This window comes from Aedes aegypti, chromosome 2, assembly GCF_002204515.2.
Source record: "Aedes aegypti strain LVP_AGWG chromosome 2, AaegL5.0 Primary Assembly, whole genome shotgun sequence".
Classification (NCBI taxonomy): Eukaryota; Metazoa; Arthropoda; class Insecta; order Diptera; family Culicidae; genus Aedes; species Aedes aegypti.
The window spans coordinates 151948892-151969560 of NC_035108.1; the positions used below are offsets into that span (position 1 = coordinate 151948892).

At 37.2% G+C, this 20669-nt stretch overlaps 1 protein-coding gene across 2 annotated transcripts; it reads left to right on the forward strand.

Moving 5' to 3' along the window:
• Nucleotides 1–9213: 9213 nt before the first annotated feature.
• LOC5569621 (proline-rich protein 2) lies at nucleotides 9214–17249 on the forward strand. Of its 2 annotated transcripts, XM_021842774.1 has the most exons (7): nucleotides 9214–9498; nucleotides 9561–9774; nucleotides 9837–9936; nucleotides 10046–10151; nucleotides 10470–10526; nucleotides 16163–16692; nucleotides 16998–17249. In XM_021842774.1, exons 1-7 carry the CDS (start codon nucleotides 9363–9365, stop codon nucleotides 17100–17102), a joined length of 1248 nt encoding a protein of 415 aa, XP_021698466.1. In that variant the 5' UTR covers nucleotides 9214–9362; the 3' UTR covers nucleotides 17103–17249. The 2 variants fall into 2 exon arrangements, with proteins under 2 accessions (XP_021698466.1, XP_021698467.1); XM_021842775.1 differs by lacking the exon at nucleotides 10470–10526.
• Nucleotides 17250–20669: the final 3420 nt, after the last annotated feature.

A 20669-nucleotide genomic window follows, 5' to 3' on the forward strand; every position in this document is an offset into this window, starting at 1 on the left:
GATCACCAGTCAATGTAGTGAGCAGATATTCGGAAGTGAAGCCGAATACTGTCGATGAACGTGAAGAAGAATACTTCGATGCGGACACTTCAAACGAGGAAGTGGAGCCGTTGCAAGTTGCGGAGTCCCAAAGTGGAGGATTAGATTCGGATGCTGATAACTGGAGAGAAGTTCGGCGATCCAGGAGGAGTAATCGTGGAGTACGACCTGGCCGGTTGGTTGATTACGTCGCTTGAAGCAGGAGGAGATCAACCCGGCAAGGAAGGCAGACAGGATGCGGACGAGTACGAGGACAACATTGAGGAGGAGTGTTGGAGTATGCAATGATTGTGCCTCGTATGCAAAGCGGCAGCACTGGATGTGTGTAGCTGTATGAGTGAGGCGGCGCTGAAGGCAGTCGCAGCGGCGGCAGCGAGCGCGCCAAATAGGATGAAGAAAGGGAGAATGGAAAGTTTGCCATTCATCCGTAATGTGATGTTCAATCCGTTCAGACGTGTTTATTAAAGCTTTCTCGTTGCGTACAGTAGTCAAGTTGTAGTTGTTTCTTTCCTACCGAAATCCTGGTTCCGCGTTCCGCTTCGGTGACCCTGTTCTGCGTTGTGGTGTGTCCACCTCTGCCCAACATTTTTGACCTAAACTTGAGCGTTTGGCACTAAAATTGGGACAGGGCTTTAGGACCCAATTCTCCCATAACTTCTGATCTCGCCCTAAAAGCCATTGGTAACCATGTGTGTAGCTTGTTGTTTCTGAGCATTTGAAAGGATTTTCATGTTATTTAACAACGCTATGGGAAAGAAAGGATCATTAGCTACCTGCCCGTGATGTTGGTTTGGATGCTTATTCTTTCTTTTGCTCAGAAACAACGATCTACACTTGTGGCTACCAATGGCTTTTAGGGCGTTATCTCAGAGTATGCGAGAATTCTCTGTTCTGTTAACAAAACAGTGGTTTTAAATGAAAATTCAATCGATTGGTCGCAACAGTGAGGAAAGGTCCCTTTGGTGATTGTTAGGCATTTAATGTTCTATATGAAATATGTTTCGAAAAACTTATAGAACCACAAGAACGGTAATACAAAAACCCTAAGCATTCAATAGAAAAATATGCTAAACCATTATTAAATAGCATCCAATGTTATTTGTTTTTAAACAAATATTGCGACTAGTATTTCCGTTGAACCAACCCACCCCCTACAGCGTTATGAAATTTGTGAATAAGCCCTTATGAAACTGCATTTCGCTGTCCAGTAGTGAAAGAAATATATAATTTTAAATATTCATAAAATTATTTGATAATTTTTAAGAATAATTCTTAGGCTGTTAAACGTTTCACCAGTTCGTTTAACTATTAGTTAAAATTTGACATTTTGATAGTTATTTTCCTCTCAAATGGTTAAATTGAACATCGCGGTCGAACCATTTGAGCTTTAACAGTCGAGTTTATTTCAGAACAAAGTTGACAGATGGTTAGTTATTCTCAAATTCACGGAAGCAGAAAATAACTTTCGAACTGTTAAGTTTAACCATGCTCCAGAGCAGGGATATTTCTAACCGGAGGGAAAATATAACTATCGAGCTGTCAAATTTTAACTAAAAGTTGAACGAACAAGTGAAACGGTTCACAGCCTTAAAAATTCTCGCATACTCTGAGATAACGCCCTAAAAGCCATTGGTAGCCACAAGTGTAGATCGTTGTTTCTGAGCAAAAGAAAGAATAAGCATCCAAACCAACATCACGGGCAGGTAGCTAATGATCCTTTCTTTCCCATAGCGTTGTTAATTAACATGAAAATCCTTTCAAATGCTCTGAAACAACGAGCTACACACATGGTTACCAATGGCTTTTAGGGCGAGATCAGAAGTTATGCGAGAATTGGTTTATTTATATAGCCCATTTTACGAAACGGCAACACTGATGATATTGCTGTTACTTTCACACGTTACGACACCGCCCACTGTCAAAATTTCATTCATAAAATAAGCGATCAGCTCTCGCATAACTTCTGATCTCGCCCTTAAAGCCATTGGTAACCACGTGTGTAGCTCTGAGCATTTGAATGGATTTTCATGTTATTTAACAACACTATGTGGAAGAAAGGATCATTATCTACCTGCCCGTGATGTTGGTTTGGATGCTTATTCCACAGACAAACAGACGTAACACTTAGAACAAATCCCGATCAAAATCATAGTCACGATGACATGTACGCCCAATGCTAAAATCGGTGTGTTTGGCCGATGGACCAACAGATGGCGGTAGTGTGTAAACGTCAAACGCGAACAAAAACGATGCGAGCGCTGCGGGTGGTGGATTGACCACCTACCATATATTTGAATCGGCCGTTAAAAAGGTGGTCGATGGACATCGGTGGGAGTGTGACGTCTGTTTGTCTGTGCTTATTCTTACATTTGCTCAGAAACAACGAGCTACACACTGTTGAGAAGGATAGAGTTAGACATATAGTATATTGATCCTAAGAAAGAAAGAACATAGGAGGCTTTGAGATAGATAAATGTCACGACGATGAATAAAACAAATCAGTCTTTCAACGAACGTAATGAAGCACAGAAGTGAAAAGAGCAACTTGGAGAACCGCCGGTCACAACAATGGCGTAGTCAAGTCTCCCATGAGCGGAAGTTATTTGGTAGAAGAAACTTTGAAATTATTAAGCAAATTGTTTTTGTCAAGAAACCATGAAATGTATGGATGTGCAAGCAATTAACTTTGTTAAGTATTTTTAAAGCAAGTATATATTTTTTAAATGATTCATCACCGAAGTGAGCAAATGTTCATGCAATTCAATTTGATACGGAACGGAAATGTAACGTAAGCAATTTAGTGGCATGAGCTGACATTTTTAGGTTCAAAGTTGAAAGTGGAAGCATACATTTGATTGGACGTCGAAAGATAAGGTTAAGTGTCAAAGTATTCTATAAGGCTCTGATTGAGAAGGCAGAGTACCTTTTACATTGGACTTCGATTGGGAAGGCGAAGTACCAGCAAGATTATGAATGAAGGCTCTGATAGAGAAGGCAGAGTTCCTTTTGTTTGGACTCCGATAGAGAAGGCGGATTACCAACAAGATAATGTAAGGCTCTGATGGAGAAGGCAGAGGTCGTTATTGACGATTTGAGAAAAAAAAATTGTCATATGAATGGTCTCTGATAGAGAAGGCAGAGTAAACGAAAAACAGTAAAAAAAAGCCAAATAGTTCAACAAATTTATAATATTGAATGCAATGAAAATGATTTGAATTGAACGGCAGTTTGAAAGGATTGGAATTGCGTACTTGTGGAAATGCAACATGTTATTTTTGATTTGGAAGATTTAAAGATTCGAAATATCTTAAATCTAAGCTGTCGGTATGCTGAAAGAAAGAGACAAAAACGATTTTTATATGAATTTAGGCTTTACATTTGAAATTGAATCTTGTAAAAGAAACTTGAAAGTTATTGAGTTGAAAAAAGAGTACATTGTACATATTGATGGATTAGATTTGTTATGAACAGCTTGGCATGTTTTCATACATACAATTTATTAGTATTCCAAAATTAATCTATTTCAAAGTGTTTGCTGAAATTTGCTCGTTTAGTTAATGTTCCTTTAATGATTTGTTGCTGACAGTTGATCAGTCTGACTTCAATTTAAAATCTTTTAGAATGTACAGAGAACTGACACCTAAGCATGATGATTTGAATGACCTTAATGCTGTCTGGGACGCTTATTCTGGAGATGGTCGTGATTTTCTTAAGAGAAAAGATTGAGATTCAAAAAAAAAAAAATGGAATGGTCACTACCCACAGTTCAGCTAATATAAACGATTGTTTAAGCGAATCAATCAGAATCAAAATTAGAAAAAAAAATCAAATGAATAATTGTTCCGCAAGACACAAACCTCACAATGAAATGATAATTGAAAAACTGAGAGTTCATGACAATCTTTGATGGACAATTTGTCTCCGTTTGAGAAGGGAGCTTACAACTAACATTATTGAATACTTATTATTTGATTCAGAAGACACACGTGGATAATGAATGTTGCGGTAATTTATAGGCTGGAATTCATTCCAAGATTGATGTAACTGTAGATGAACTAATTTTTGGTAATATTTATGATATGCAACATTGAATCGATCATCACCTCAATGGTTATTCAATAGCCCATTTGGACAAATCTACTAATTTATTAAACGAAGATATTAAATGTATTTCCTTCAATTGGTCTACCTTATTTTGGTGTTATTCTGCTGAATCTACCGAGTACATTTTTCATGTAGAAATCATTTAAGAAACATTGTTTTATTACACTTTATCGTATAGTGAATTGGCCAGCAAGATATTTAATATTATGATATTATAAAAGTTCAAATGTACGTCGTAATACATCCATGGTGGAAGAACATACTCATAAGCATGTTTTATTTTTTGGCTTGGACGATTACACAAATTTTGGTTTAAACATTAAATCTATGATCATATATTGAGAATTCAAAACAATCAAACTAGAGAATGCGGAGAATAGATCCCTCTACGAAGACACAGGCACGAGTGACTATTATACCAAACAGAAAAGGTCAAATATTGGATGAGATTGATATTTTTTAAAGAAAATGTTGGTTTTGTAGGATTGAAAGTGAGTTCTTGTGTTTATGACTTGAAAATGAAATTATACACACAGACAAACAGACGTAACACTTAGAACAAATCCCGATCAAAATCATAGTCACGATGACATGTACGCCCAATGCTAAAATCGGTGTGTTTGGCCGATGGACCAACAGATGGCGGTAGTGTGTAAACGTCAAACGCGAACAAAAACGATGCGAGCGCTGCGGGTGGTGGATTGACCACCTACCATATATTTGAATCGGCCGTTAAAAAGGTGGTCGATGGACATCGGTGGGAGTGTGACGTCTGTTTGTCTGTGTTATACAGTTATTGTGTGGATGACCTCTAAGCCATGAAGACATTTTGGGGTTTGATGTTAGATCATTGTGATATGGTCAACATAAATTTAACAAATAGACCAACTTCAATAGCTGATTGACAATGTGAATTGAAAGAAATGTTGAAAATATTTTATAAAGATCGAACATGGGTGAATACAAGAAATTATAGTATTTTTGAAATTTGACTACAAAGGGTGCACAAAACAAGGTAATGGATTATTCGATTTAAGAAAGGAATGATTTGAAATTACTGAAGTTGAATAATTTAGTAATGTAAAATAGATAAGTTTTGTAGCATTGAATATTCAATAAATGGTTACCAATAGTTTGGAAAATTTCCATACATATGATTTATTCGGCTTTAAAAACAACATTAAATATCAGGGTGACTGCTAAAATTTGTTGTCAAGGCAAGTTTTTTTGCGAAAACAAAATTTTGACATAACATTGAAACCGCTTCAGTTGTTGATGAAATGCAGATAATTTTTCGCTGTATCTATGTATGTAACACGAGTTAAGTGATTTGAGAGATGAAGTTATTATTTTGCTATGAGATTCAATAAAGTTTAATTTTTTATTGCTACTAATAGTTGGTTTATGGAATCAAATGTAGAACGAGTTTCTAGAATTCATGTAATATTCTAGAGTTCCTAAAAGACAATCATCTTTAATTAACGAAAAGAAAAATCATTATCACTAAAAAGTCACAAACATTGGGTTGAAAGAATATTGAAACATTGACAAAATTTAAAAAAAATAATAAAGGATCAGCCAACCACAGTAATGGAGTCAATGGAATAAGCGAAGAAAACCCAAAATGTTGTACACTTAACATTTTCACAGTAAACATATTCTGAACTGAATGAATATTGAAATTTTGACAGCGGAAGAACATATGTTCTTAGCCATCTTGCTGTTTTCTAACGTTCAATTGCTAGGATCTTAGCTTGAATGAAAGAAACATAGTTATAACCTTTACCTGTTTATGTAGAGAGAATGAAAGAAAAAAATGGTATTTTTTGCGTTCTGTCCAATGATTTTAAAGAAGTTTTTATTGAAGATTAACGCAAAAGCAATATTTAATGGTGATTGTAAAGATATTCAATAATGTAATTTACGCATTTATAATCATATCAAAATCCAAATTTAAAAAAAATAGAAAATATTTGATTGATTGAAATGTTTTGAGAGAGTTTTTGAATCGAAATGATTAAAGGCATAGGAAAAAGTAAAGACAATAGATCGGAGTTTGTTTAATCAACTTGTACAAAGGAATCACGTTTTTGGCCAGTTAAATATTCAAATCATTTAAAAATCATGGAATACTGATTATGGTATTGTATGTTTGTATGCGCATGTTTCGGTTCATTCAAATATTTAATTTTGTTTGCGATAGTTACGACTGACATCGAACAATATATGCTTGTCACATGTATTTCTGGTGGTTGTCTTAGTTTGATAAAATCAATATATTTTCTATATAGCATTCTGAAATGAATTTGGTCATACAAACTTTGCAGAAATTCAATGATCCCTGGCCACGATCACAGGGTTTGACGGTGCCAAAGTAGAAGGTGCACCATAATAATACCCGTCTGTGAAACATATCACCTTCCCAATACTTTGGCACACCTCCAACGGTTCATGATTTATCATGAAACGGCTGCATTCAGGCGGAGGATCTGTTAATATGTTTCGGCATATTATCAGGTCCTCTTCGAACGGAGGGACCGCCAGGGCTCATTAGTTACTTATAAACCAGTGCTGGTTGTTTGATGTTTCAATTCGTTTACACGAGCTGTAGCATCCTTTGTACTAATTAGCAATGGTGGTTAAGTTTCGAAGCCAACGTGTGATCAATCGTTTTATCACAGACAAACAGACGTAACACTTAGAACAAATCCCGATCAAAATCATAGTCACGATGACATGTACGCCCAATGCTAAAATCGGTGTGTTTGGCCGATGGACCAACAGATGGCGGTAGTGTGTAAACGTCAAACGCGAACAAAAACGATGCGAGCGCTGCGGGTGGTGGATTGACCACCTACCATATATTTGAATCGGCCGTTAAAAAGGTGGTCGATGGACATCGGTGGGAGTGTGACGTCTGTTTGTCTGTGGTTTTATAATGCAACATAAGAATGGGTGTTTGGTGAAACTGTGCGTTACACTCGTCGTTATTAAATTTAGTGATTGTGAAGGTGCTAATAGTGATTTTATAATTAAATCTATAGTGATGAAAATTTGAAAATTAAGGTGGAAGTGATTCTGATAGTTTTGTTAAAAATATAATAATAATGATGTGAACTCTACTAATTTAATAATGGCCATAATACATTGTGCAATCATTTTTCTGAATATAAACTTAATTGCCTAGTTCTTCAAACGTACATGATAAAAGTGTTAATGTAATGACAGCGAGTGCAGAAGAATGGATCGAAGTGATTTTTTTAATGTAACTTTCTTGCTCATAGTGCTAAATCGTAGTTTGAATAGTAATGACTCTACAGCAACAAAAATAATGATACATTTAAATTGAATATCTTTAAATAACTTAGTAAAGCTAACAGATGGTAATGCTAACAGATTTATATGAAAATGGTGTGATGTGAAAAGTGATATAATAGAAAGTATATCTGAAGTGTATTACGAAAGTTGATGAGTGATAATCGGTGATATACGTGATAGTGTCGAAAATAAAAGTGACGATAGTGAGTGATGAAATGAAATGGGGAATGAGGACCTTTTAATAAAACTATTTCGTTCTTCACTTTAACCACTCTAGTAGCATTTCAGGCCTTATCATAGTTTGATAGCAGTCTGAACTACTAGACTGCAAAACTACGGCAAGGGCTGATTGCTGCTAGCGTACACAGTGACCATTTGAGCAACATTGCTTAGGAACGTCTGTGTGATGAACACAATAGAGGCTTATAAAAGCAAATGCTGGGAAGGAGCTTAGGGCAGATTAAGAGTGCCAGTACTACCCCTATCGCTACCGACAAAAAAAAAAAAAAAAAAAAAAACAAACTTTGCAGAAATTCAATGATATTTGAGAATGCAAGAGCAGCAGAGTTTTCAAAACAATTTCACATAAAGAAAAACTTATTAACTAATGCCAGTAACAGTACAGTCTATAACACATTTACTGGGATCCTAATGATCATGATAAATTATTGCTATTGAAGTAAATAGACAACGTTTGCTACTTGATATACTGCAAATATAGTTAAATGTAGGATAAAAATCAAACGAACTAAAACATTTTAATATAAAGTAGACTATTCTTCAGTGTTAATGGGCATGAAACAGAAAGGTCTTTTGGAAATATGGTTTTATCAGATATTTTTAGTAGAAAAAAGTATGATCATATCGCGAAAAAGTCAATATGTTATAAGTTATATGCAAATTTATAGTTTAAATGTATAAAAATATGTTTAATTACATATTAAGAGTAGAGATGGAAAGTAATGTTGAGAAGGATAGAGTTAGAAATATAGTATATTGATCCTAAGAAAGAAAGAACATAGGAGGCTTTGAGATAGATAAATGTCACGACGATGAATAAAACAAATCAGTCTTTCAACGAACGTAATGAAGCACAGAAGTGAAAAGAGCAACTTGGAGAACCGCCGGTCACAACAATGGCTTTTAGGGCGTTATCTCAGAGTATGCGAGAGCTGTTCAAAAACGTCTCGTAAAATGGACTATTGCACACAACAAAGGCACTGCCCCACGGACCAATCTTACCTCGAACCTCGAGTCCCTTCTTTAAAAGTACCAACATTGCATTTTTCTCAGTGTACACTCATAGTATTTTTATTCACCCTTTTTGAAAGCGCTTGGTAGCACCAACTATACGTCATAGCTGCAGCTTCGTAAAATTTTCTGCCAACACGGAGAAATATTTTTACCTAATTTTTGAGTTTACTTTACCCAAAATTAAGTATATCGATTATAGTTTCAACCCAAAATCTCTCGGTTTTCTCTTTCTCCCACACGAATGTTGTCAAAAATAGAGAGAGCTGCATCTACCCAATGGGGGTACTTTGGCCCAATAAGCCAAATTTGGGTAAATGCAACTTTTCTTATGTTTGGGTCGAAAGAACTCAATTTTGCGTTAAATCAACCCAAAATTGAGTATATTTTTCTAATGGAATTAAAGCCAAACTACCTAGTGGGGACCTTGGAAATTTAGCCAAAATTGAGTTATTGGGCTCAACTACGGAATTGCGTTGAAACAACCCAAAATTGAGTTGAATTCCGTCTCCGTGAACCGTGTTTGGAATTTTGGGAAAGTGTTGTGAAAGTTTGTTTAGTGTTTACGATTTTTGCACGGATCTTTCGGATATTCCGCAGGATTTTTCGTAAATTTTCGATTGCTACGGCGCTGTCCCACTTCCTGAACGATGAGTGCAAAAAAGTACCTTAAAACGGTGCCTCCGCAGCCCCCGGCCCAGCCCGTAGTGAAAACCGAGAAGGAAGAACAACTCTGGAATGCTCTCAAAAGGCACATCATGAGGGAACGCGAACGCAAGAAACAAGGTTTGTGTTTCGGAAAATGGCGATGTTATGAACGAATGTGACCTATTTTTCCGTATTTTCAGAGCTGGAAGCCGAAGTTGAGGAGGAACGACTCCGGAAGGAGCGAGAGGCTCGCGAAAAACAAGACGTAATGACTTTAGGCGAAACCAAGGAACAGATCCAGATGCTGGAGAAGCAACTGCAGGAACTGCGCAACGAGAAGCAGCAGCTGTTTCTCCAGCTGAAGAAAGTTCTCAACGAGGACGACAATCGGAAACGGCAACTGAAGGAGTCAGTGTAAGGAGGATTGATCTGTTGATTTCATGGACAACAATATTAATGGAATGATTTATTTCCAGTGAAATGTTTGCGGTGCATAATATTCCGCAACAGCAAACTTATTTGCCGCAAAGGACTACCACTGCAATGCCACCTCATCAGCAGCATTTGATCCATAAGGTTTGTATTTGGGGAATATTCACCCTTATGTTTTAACCTTTTTGTTATTCAACCCCCTGAAATACAGAATGCAGTGTTCTATAGTCAATCTATGTTTGAATCCTTCCAGACTACACCCCCGGTAAACGTGGCCAAACGCACGCACAGTCCCTCGCCGCAAGGCTATTACAAGCAGACTACAGCCAGCCCAGCGTATCCTCCTCCACAACCTCAGAGTATGTATTCCTTTTTCTATCGTGCTTTCGATATTTCCATATACAAATGAATAATACCGACATATGAATGAAGATTTCACACTTATGATTGTAGAATATTTTTTTTGAAAAAGTTGAGCATTTGTTTCGGATCTCTTTTACTATTCTTCCTCATTTTGTCTAAATTTTTGCAATCTTCTTTATTAGTGTATTCTTGATTTGAGAATTTGTTTCATCGAATATTTACTTCTGCCAATCGTTTTCCTTCTATTCTCGAATCAAAATCATAAATCTACTATTAAAATAAACACAATAAACAATTTGACACAAATAAAACAGAACTCGAGGAGGGCAGACGAGGCCCGGGTGAAGTGGCCCGTGCCGTTCTGTGGAACAGTGAGTTAACTTTTTTGCTATCTTTTGCCCCTTTTATCTCGTTTTTTCCTTCTCTTCCGATCTATCCTTTCAATAACAATAGGTTTTCTTTTGTACTTCTTGATGCAAATCTTTTACCTAGCTAATAACTTCCTATCGTATACCTTGTTTTCCATTTTCATATTTGTCTTACATATAAAAAAACTGTGTTAGTTTGATTTCTTTCTTCTACTGGCTATGTTTCTATGTGTTTCAATGTGATATAGATATTTTTTCAAGGAACTGGTTTACTTACTAGGTTGTGCACAGGTGATCAGATATTTAATTTGTAATTAATTTGTCAATGGTAGTAGCTCCTGCACATATTGTTTGACGGGTTTTATTTTTCTACATAATTACGGTTCGTTTAAAGTATTCACAGTTTGCATGCGAGGGATTGGGTTCAAAACGAAAAAAAAAAAGATTTTTATACTGAATTAAGTTTTTTTAGTATTTATAGATAAATTACCATTAATCGAACAATACTTACAGAGCAATGTAATTGTCAATTGGGTCCTAAAATTTGTAATGATATCTTGTTTTTATTTAATAACACGAAAAAGCATGTTACTGTAATTACTCTAGCAATTTTTCCCGCTCAAATAATGGCTATATCATGTTTAAACTTTAATTTAAAAATTTGGTCCATAAATGAACCTTGACACTTTTGATCATGTTTGACGTTCGCTTAGTCGACAAAAACACCACAGGGGTTTTAGTTCGACCACTGGGGTTGTTCCTATCTGACATTTCGTAAGGGACACGGAAAACAAAATACACCCAAAATTTGAGTTTAAGCCAAAGGATGTGACAAAATTTAATAAAAATGTTTTTGGGCTTAAACCAACGGAAAACATTAGAAAATTGAGTAAACATGTGTTTTTGACCTAAACTTGAGCGTTTGGCACTAAAATTGGGACAGGGCTTTAGGACCCAATTCAATACATATGGACTGAAACTAGATTAAATATTTTGGATTTTACCCCATTTTGAAGAATAACATCAAATCTGCATTCATAAAATGAATAGAAAAAGTCCAAAATATCATTGGCGAATACTAAAACTACTACACTGAGAAAAATCTACACGTCAAGGACTGTGTTTTACTTACAGATTTGCGCAATAAGGAAAACCACGTCATTGACTTCACGGTATAATTTCATGTGTATCAACATTAGGTTGTCATGTGAATGCCTCAAAGTTAAATTATGAAAACCGACTGATTTGCTTATTAAATTTGAAATGTAGTGACTTTAGATAGCCATGTGTGACAGAACATGAAGGTCATGAGACTGAAAGAAGAAATTTAGTAGAAGAACTCTTGCTCCCTAAAATATAGGGGCTTATTTTGTAAATCGAGCAGATTCATGTGACTCGTCTGTATTCATTGTCGATCAAAGCAAGCATGCATATTTCAGATGTCACCCGTCGACTCCCATAGTAATCCAGTCACATAGAGTGACAACTGTCGAAAATCTCGAGTGACAGAGCTGAGTCGAGTGATGTTTTCGGTCGACAGTGACTCTAGTCGAGTCATTTTGATCGACTCGACTTATAAAATAGACCCCATAGATCCAAGGCTCGTCTGCTTGTCGCAAGCTCACTTGATTTTTTTTTTTCAAGCGAGTTAGCCAGCAACAAGCGGAGCGTCGCAAATCCATAATTTGGGAAGTCAGAGATTAGCATATTCCATTATATTCGGAACTGAAAACCAGGAAAATTTGTTAGTGGAATCCGATTTGTCGACTAAACCATACATTATAATCAAGGTTTCCTCATAGAAAGGTAGAATCCTCGTACCGTGCTGCTTCAAATTGCCGGACGCTTCGAAAGCCGGACACTCGTCTCTCCAACGTTTTTTTTTGAGTAATTTCCAACTTTTTTCGTTCGGAAACCATAATTATAACGTATGCTACACGCTGCATTGATAAAAGTTAACGAAATAATATTCTTTTGGATAAATTAAGGCTGGTGTCCGGGATACGAAGCGTCCGGGTAATTCTAATCAACACGGGTTATCAGTCAACTTCACTAATAAAAGAAAAATTGAATTCACAAATTTTCATCTAACACTTTCATCTTCAACATTTACCTCTACTCTTTGGAAGCATGATGATGACTGTCGTTTGACACGAGGTCCAACCGCAATTAAGTTCACTATGGATTTATCACAAACAATTTAGAAGTTTTGAACATAAAAATCGGCAGCAAAGCTCATCGATTTCATCATAACAAATTCATTGCGCAAATTAATGAATCGACCAACTTGAACATGGCGATTATGACACAAGATGACCATAAGCAAAACACACTGAATCCGTATTAGGGTGATGATCTATGCGTCCATATAGGTTGACGTATACGAATCTGAAGGGAAAGCTTCAGGAACTTATGTGGAAAAATTATGGAATCCCCGTTGTCGGTTGATGAATCATTCCATTAGGCAAAACAAAGGAATTTAAGGTGATTATAGAACGAAGCCACACCTCAAATTTTCAAGAGCACAAGAATTGAGAACCAAGCAGCGCTCCGCGTTGAAAATTTATCCCATTGGTCACCACCAGCAAGCAAGCAATTTGATTGAATTTCAACGCGAACTGATGTCAGATTATCCAGTCTTGTGCACATAAAAATTCTAAGTTTGGCTCAGTTTTATAATCACCTTAATGTGTAACACACACGAAGTTTACTAGAAAATCACAGCAAATTGATATGAACGTTCATGAATCGAGCGTGTTCACAGATCGAGCGTGTGGTTTTTTATCAGTGTATGCGAGAATAGGCAGTACCACCAACAAATTATGTAGAACTTCAAGAAATAGCATATGACCCATCAATGCAATTTTGCGAATGTGTGGATGTGTAGGCCTTGACTAAGTAAACCACTTTGGATACTTGTTTTTTCCAAAATCTATCCTATATTTACCCATTTTTCTAATAATGTAATCTAAAAATGGCAACTCCTACAACAAAGTGTTGTAGTAGATAATTGTCTAAATTTTTAAATAAAAATACTGAAAAATATCTCACTTCTATTTTATTGAAATTTTAATTGGAATGTTTGAGCCACAAATGAGACAATTTTAAATGGAATTTTTGATCATTTAAACTTAACTGATTAGACAAAATTGATTAGTCTATTGTGCTACTTTGAACTCTAAGATAATTGTGACTTTCACTTGTTTAGTTTTGTTTAAAAATGACACGTTAGAAATTTTCATTTAGGGCACGAACAAGTTTTTATTAGAAAATCTTGTGCCCATCTCGCGATGTATGGACGGTTGGTAATACTTAACATAATAGCAAACATAATTAAAATAAATATGACCATTTTTTTAACGACTTTTAATTTCTAAAATCAATTTTAGGCTCTTTTTCTTAACTTATTTCATCCACAACTTACCGTTTTTAAATTAAATAAACAAAAATCTCTCGGTGAACAATCCTCTGATGGTACTCGGAAAATTATTGCAATGTAATTAATACTTGCGTAACTTTTCAAAAGGGGGTTGCAAAATGTTGAGTCGACAACCAGGAAGGAGCGTCCAACATAGCTCTTGTCCTCGCAAGCCCCTATCTTACGCTTCCACGGGTCAAGCGATGACACAAAGACCGCCAGCTCAGGGATGTGTACTTAGCTAGTAGTGCAACCTGGCCACTGTTGTCCTTTTTAAATCAGCTGAGTTTGAAATGTTGTATCACGTCAACTAACCTAAGGTGGCAGCCACATCAACGTGATATAGGTAACGCGACTCCGGTAAGGCCAATTTTCTCACCTACCACGAATAAAGAAGAAAGAAGAAATAACGAACGATATTTTCGGCAATTGACCTGGCTACGAAATAAGGACTATGAATGGGAACTTGGTACCTGGAATGTCAGGACGTTAAATGAACCCGGACGAGCAAGCCTTTTGGCTCGTGAACTGCAGAAGGTTGAAGTGGGCGTGGCCGCCATACAAGAAGTGCGGCGGCCTAGATCTAGAGAACGTGAATTCCAGGCGGTTGATCACATCGCCAACACTACGTTCAAATATAACATCTCCCACAGCGGCGGCGATAAGGCAGAATATTCAAGAGCACTGGTCTAGAGAACCAAACAGCACTTTGAACTGAAAATTTGCAACCAATCCATCAAATTTTTAACGCGGAAGGTTGTCACGTTCTCTAGATCTGTGAACATGAAAATTCGAAGTTTGGCTTTGTTTTATAATCAGCCTAAAGGAATTATTCTAAATGCATACCTTCACTAACGGAACGGTGTTCCTTTTATTCATGCAAGGATTTTTGCAGGGAAGTTCCAAATGAATCATGATTTTGTACAGGATTTCAAATCTATTGACTGATTACATTGAATTCACATATTTCATGATTTTATAGGCATATTATTCGTGATTTAACGCAAAAATGTGAGGATGGTGCTGTTCTACAATTATATTGTTGATTTATCTTCCAAAGTTATCGGTAGTAACTTTCGCTGACAGGATTTTGGCAATTCAAAGCACAGGAATCCGTAAATATACATTCGAAATTGCAAAACATTCGCAACCTACCATGGCATTTGATTGCCAATAGCTGTTTTTCAATACGTTTTCCACTAATGGCACACTTGCCAGACTATACAGGGTGTCCGCAAATTATCCGTACAAACTTTGAAGACCTGTCTCTATACAATCAAGCATGATAAATTCAATATTCTTGCATGGTTTCAACCATTAGCTTATTAAATCCTTTAGGTGTAAGTTTGACACATTTACGAATTCAAATATTTGTCAAACCAAGCCAAATGTGTTGAGGTGTCTTAAATAGAGTTGTTTTTCGAGCTTTATGACGGAAGAGAAATGTCCAGAGAACTCATTGAATTTGAACCGTGCAATTTTCTATTTCCAGTCAAACTTGAAGCCACTAAACTGTAGGTTATTTCAAATGATAATAGGACATTTGGATTCGTCTCTTTTAGATTTTAGGGATAACACATCTCCAGTATGACTGGCGGCCCTCAGGAAAATCGTCCCCGAAAAATTTAAATTTATGTTTCTCAGTAACAAGCACTCAATTCGAAATTATTTAAAGTTGTATTTTGTGTTAGCATGTAGATGTATTATAAAAGGTACATGGACATTGATTTTTCATTGTTTTAAATGCGAGATCATCTTTCCCAAATTTTGCTGTTCGGATAACTTGCGGACACCCTGTAGTAATTCTGATCTTTCCGATATAACATTGATACGGATATTTCATCGCATAGATAAGTTTCAATATTATCGCAGGTAATGCTTGCAGTACGTTTTCCTGAAACCTTTTAAAAGCACTTGGTCCAGTTTGACTAAACACCGACCATATATGACACTCAAGAAAAGTTATTAAGTTGAAATGCAACATGTATTTCTTTGTACATAATTAGTCGTTCCCAATACCAAAAGATTCAGAACAGCATTGTGATTGTTGTGATCGACATGTATTCCTCATCCAATAGCAACCGAGTAACTAACCAAGCCGCAACCATTTAACAGGACAAAAAGGCTTTCCCATCCATAACGAATTTGTAATCTCTCTGCTTCGCTTACTTTTTTCTAAACCCCAGTGCAAATGACTACCCTCGTTTACGTATGTTTTCAGAGTCGCAGTACTGCCCACCGGGAACGCTATTCTATCCGGCCAATGCTCCACAGCCGCCGAACCAACCGGACACGCGCCAACCGCAGCCACAGATTATCTATCCGCCCTATCAGGGCGGCCTGCCTATGTCAATCCGCCAGTCATATCAAGTCGATTTAGCACCACAGCCAGGTCCAGCTCCACCTGGTCCCCAGAAAGCTCCCGAACTGATCAAACCTGGCCCGGGACCTGGTCCGGCACCTGGCAATGTGTACCATATTACACTTGACCAACACGGAATGCCTCAGCCGCCGCCAAATCCAGGACCTCCTCCTCAGTTGAAGGCCATCACCATCGAGAAAATTCCACAGGATCGCGGAGTTCCCTATCACATTGAGTTGAAGCATGACGATCGTAAGGACCTTCGTCAACCCCAGCCACCACCACAACAACCTCCTCCACCCACAACGCATCTACCGGAAGGGATCGTATATAACCCCGCACTCCGCCCGGGAGGCATACCAATGCATGCAATCGCTTCCAACCAACAAGTAAGCGCCATTGATCTATCCAAGTTTTTCTAAACGATCGCATTCATTTTATGAATTTACCATTCTCCATCAGCTTTGTACATAATTGCACAACCTTACCTTCTAACAAAATTTGCATTCCTCCTTCAATTGGTCCTGGGTCCACCTATCCATTCATAAGCACCCGCTTTGGCAAATCATCGCTTTTTATTTGAACAAGTGTGTCACGCTCGATTTTCCACACCAAAGAGATACCATATTTTGTTCTTTCGTTTTCTTCCCAACTTCGAACTCGAACTCTGTGCCTCACTTTGGTACGCATTCAGATGCCAAAAGGAGGCAGTATTACACAGGGCTACCCACCGGCAAGACCACAGCAAATGCCGAACCCCCAGCAGGCGCAGATACACTATCAGAGACATCGCTATTGAGCGGCAAGGTATTCGATCATGCAAATTTGTCTAATTGGAATGTCGCTCTTGTAGGTTTATTCTTAATAGATATTCGGTACTTTGTCGTAACCATGAGCGTTCATGGGCAGTCTAGGATGGTATAATATAAACTTTTCTCAATGCGAAGAGTGTTGTTTTAAAATCATTGGTCGTAGATGACATTCCGATGCCAATATATTAATGCGTATGTTTAAACAAAATGTCGTGGATCTTTTCGTGGAGGAAATTTTCTCAACTCTCCTGGGACATGAGATACAATAAAATACGCTCCGAAAAAAAAATTGAAAATTAAATATTTTTCTAAATACCGTAACAATTAAATGTTTTATTATTGCCAAAAATCAACAACTAGAAAAGGCTTCAAGAAAAAATGAAAAAAGCTAGGGATGTTCAAAAATAAAAATTATAAAAAACAAAAACCAAAATTTAAAAATTTGCGAATAAAAATAAATAAATGCCCAAAACGTGTTTAGAACGATTTTAGATAACGAAAAATAATACTTAAATCGAAAATAAAAATTTGGGTATTAGAGGGTTAATACAGTCCATTTTGAGTTCGAAAGTATCCGGCACGCAAATATTCCCACCTTAGGTCGTTAACACGTAGAAGGTCGTAAATCGGTGCATTACATTTTGATTACATGGATAATAATAACTATTTACATCCTGACAGAACTGCCTATCTCAAAAATAGGTAGAAGGGCGGGACGATGGTGCGAGCCTACCCACTCTGTCATCGGTGGGCGTCGGGCGTGCTAACTGGTATAGCATGGCCTATGGGGCTCTGCCTGCATAAATCATGTTTTCTTTCTCTTTCACTTTTTGTGAATTTGCTAACAACAATGCCATTAAAGTAAATCCAATACAAGAATGCAGTGCAGAACCTCATAACGCCTTTTTCGGTAAACGTATTTCCCAGTGTGGGGGTTTATAGGGATGTTTGTGTAAACAACGCAGATTGGCCATGCCTAGGGGGTGCATTGATATTAGCAGATTAGCAGATTAGCAGTCCATTTTGAGTTCGGAAGTAGTCCGCTGTGTTTTATTAAGTCCCATTAACTCCCTCGCGTACAGCTTTTTTTTAAATAAAAATTCGACATATTGTATGTATGTATGTAGGTAGCCTCCAATCCTTGCTTGAGTCTTGCTCTGCATGCGGCTCCACTCAACAGTAAGGTCAAATTTTATTACCAATCTGCATTCAACATACCGCTGTATGAAGGGCCAAAAGGGGGTGGCGGATCCATTAGCAGAAACACTTACGCGAAACACGCGGGAAATAGAGAATCTCCTTATAGCCATATGATCCAACAGATTGAGTATTAGAATTTGCAATACTTGTCGAGCTTTCCACGGTATGGTTTGTTAGAAGAAGGGCGCGTCAAATCTTTTACAACTGTTGGAGAGAAAAGTACTAGACGCGAACGACTAACACTTTTCCTCCTGACTCCGATTGGCACTCCACTTCATTGTCCAGTTGTAAATTCAAAGATGCCCTGATGCTCCCTCCCTCGAAAAAAAAACCGACATATGTGGAAAATTAATGGAATTACTACTACCTTTTTTGCAAATACACCGCAAATATACTTCTTACAACAGAGTTTTGTTCAGAAACATGTTAATTTTTGGCATAGCCACTTCTTAGCGCTTGTGCTAAGACGGTGTAAAAGTTGACGTTTATACGTGTGACGATAAGGTTTTTTGTTTATTTATTCACATTAACGAGGGTTGCTTAGTAGACAAATGTATTTCAAATACTTATTTCACATAAACGAACATGTTGCTGAAAATGAATTGTTGAAAAAAATCAATGATGAATTATCATTTTTTCATGCTTCTTTAAATGCGAAAAGTTAGGTGCGTACACGGTATTTCTCGGGGAACGTTTTACAACGTTTTACAACACTTAGAACAAATCTTGATCAAAATCATAGTCACGACGACATGTAAAATCCGTATGTTTGGCCGACAGGCCAACAGATGGCGGTAGTGTGTGAACGGGCTTGTGCAGTCTCAGTTTTCATTCTAATAAGCTCAAATTTCGGAACACTCAGAATTTGATCTAAAATCGAATGAGCGGTGTGGAGCAAAAACGATATTTCGAACCAATCTATTAGGGTGCTCAATTTTAGGTTATTTTTTAATTTAGGTTGAGAAATTATCTCATAGAATAGCGTTAGCGTAGTTACGGTATACTTCGTAGATTGGATACTAGCAACATTCATGTTTCTTTTTAATAATCTCATCCTGACTACTTTCAAGAACAAGGCAGGGGAGTATACTTTGTTCAAATCATAAACAAGAATACTAAAAGCATGAATATCGATATTCCCGGCCACGCCCATCTTTACCGTAACTTGGGATAGGGGAAGGAAATGTTGATGTAGCACTTACTTAATGAGAGGCCACCGACTCAGCGACACCCTCATAAGTGCTACGGAGTTGGAAGTTGGGGAAGGTATATTGTCAGGATTTGCCTAGAAAGCTGGCGATAGACCATAAGTATTTGTTGTTTAAGCGTTTTCAAATTAATCTTTTGAATGCCGGCAATCAAAAGAGAAAACAATAGCTTATTTATAGTATAAATAGTATTTCGCGAAATGCTTGTCGATTGTGCAGTAATATTTTTGCTCAATAACCAGTAAAAAGCAAAACCGATCCCTCCAGGGTCATCGGATTGTATAAAATAACGATACGCGTAAAAAAAAAATCACGCCTATTGAAAAACTGTACTGTGCCCATTGAAACTGTATTTTTAGATAATCGAAAAACGAAAGGAAGCGCGTTCGAACTAAACACCCTAGTCGATAACACAGTCGATTTTTCTGCTCAAAATTATACGAAAAGCAGAATCGATCCCTCCAGGGTCATCGAACGGTTAAAAAGCATCCACAACCGATTGTTAGTTGCGTAACACCCGCCCGGACAGAATGCGCAATCTGAACATAATGATCAAACTCCGAAAATAACATTTTCCGTTCAAGAAACGATCAGAAGTTCCTCGACGCGGACAAAAACGATCCGGAAGGCTCACAAAAGAAAATGTATCATACTGGAACAAACTCACCGGATTGATTCTCTAAATTTATGTGCTGCCTTTCACTTCCGGATGGTTCGGTGAACTTAGGGCAGCCAAAAAGCAACAGTACTGAGGACACAAATCAAACAAGTCACTTTTTCATTTTTCACTTTTCACTATTCCATTTCTGAATGTAAAAACTGTCCTGCTTGGGCTTCACGAAGCACTACCCAGCAAGACGCTCCAAAACAGGAAAAAAAAAATCTCCGGCGACGAAAACATGCGCGAAACCGTGAGCTAAATCTATCGGACGACGCAAAACCGAACTGTCCTGCTTGGGCTTCACGAAGCACTGAGAAATTATCTCATAGAATCTGCAAAAATAATTATTTTATTCACAAAACTAAAAAGTTATTAGTATTTAAAAGCACTCTGTGAAAGAAGATTAAATTTTAAAGAACATTGTGACAGTCAAACATAAACATTCTAAAATGATGAAATTTGTAAGAGCCATTCGGGGTAATATG

What these genes read in the sequence shown, in the direction of transcription:
- LOC5569621 (XM_021842774.1), top strand. Translation starts at nt 9,363, where the DNA reads ATGAGTGCAAAAAAGTACCTTAAAACGGTGCCTCCGCAGCCCCCGGCC. An exon ending in AGCAGCATTTGATCCATAAG is followed by an intron (nt 9,937 to 10,045) that starts GTTTGTATTTGG and finishes GAATCCTTCCAG; the next exon opens with ACTACACCCCCGGTAAACGT. An exon ending in CAATCGCTTCCAACCAACAA is followed by an intron (nt 16,693 to 16,997) that starts GTAAGCGCCATT and finishes GTACGCATTCAG; the next exon opens with ATGCCAAAAGGAGGCAGTAT.